General features: G+C 56.4%; 1 protein-coding gene across 1 annotated transcript in view; it reads right to left on the reverse strand.

The window, feature by feature from the left end:
- Positions 1-7: 7 nt before the first annotated feature.
- Positions 8-282, reverse strand: part of MYF6 (myogenic factor 6 (herculin)) — a gene marked incomplete at its 3' end in the record, with an annotated part of 504 nt that continues 229 nt past the window's right edge. The window contains exon 2 of the mRNA XM_010194149.1: positions 8-277. Coding sequence (XP_010192451.1) covers positions 8-277 — 270 coding nt within the window. The remainder of the gene's footprint in view (positions 278-282) is intronic.

A 282-nucleotide genomic window follows, 5' to 3' on the forward strand; every position in this document is an offset into this window, starting at 1 on the left:
CATTTCCTTGCTTGGGGCTGAAGCTGAAGGGGTCGCCCCCTATCTCCTGCATTTTCTCCTGCTGATCCAGCCTGTGCAAGAGGTCCTGCAGCCTCTCGATGTAGTTGATGGCACTCCTCAGGATCTCCACCTTGGGCAGTCTCTGGTTGGGGTTCGCCACAGTCCGCCTTTTTAGAGCCTCGAAGGCTTCGTTGATCTTCTTCAGTCTCCTCCTCTCCCGTAGGGTGGCTGCTTTCCGTCTGTCCGTGGGGGCCGACTTTCTCTTGCAAGTTTTACAAGCCC

Source organism: Mesitornis unicolor, unplaced genomic scaffold (genome assembly GCF_000695765.1).
Source record: "Mesitornis unicolor isolate BGI_N332 unplaced genomic scaffold, ASM69576v1 scaffold48271, whole genome shotgun sequence".
NCBI lineage: Eukaryota > Metazoa > Chordata > Aves > Mesitornithiformes > Mesitornithidae > Mesitornis > Mesitornis unicolor.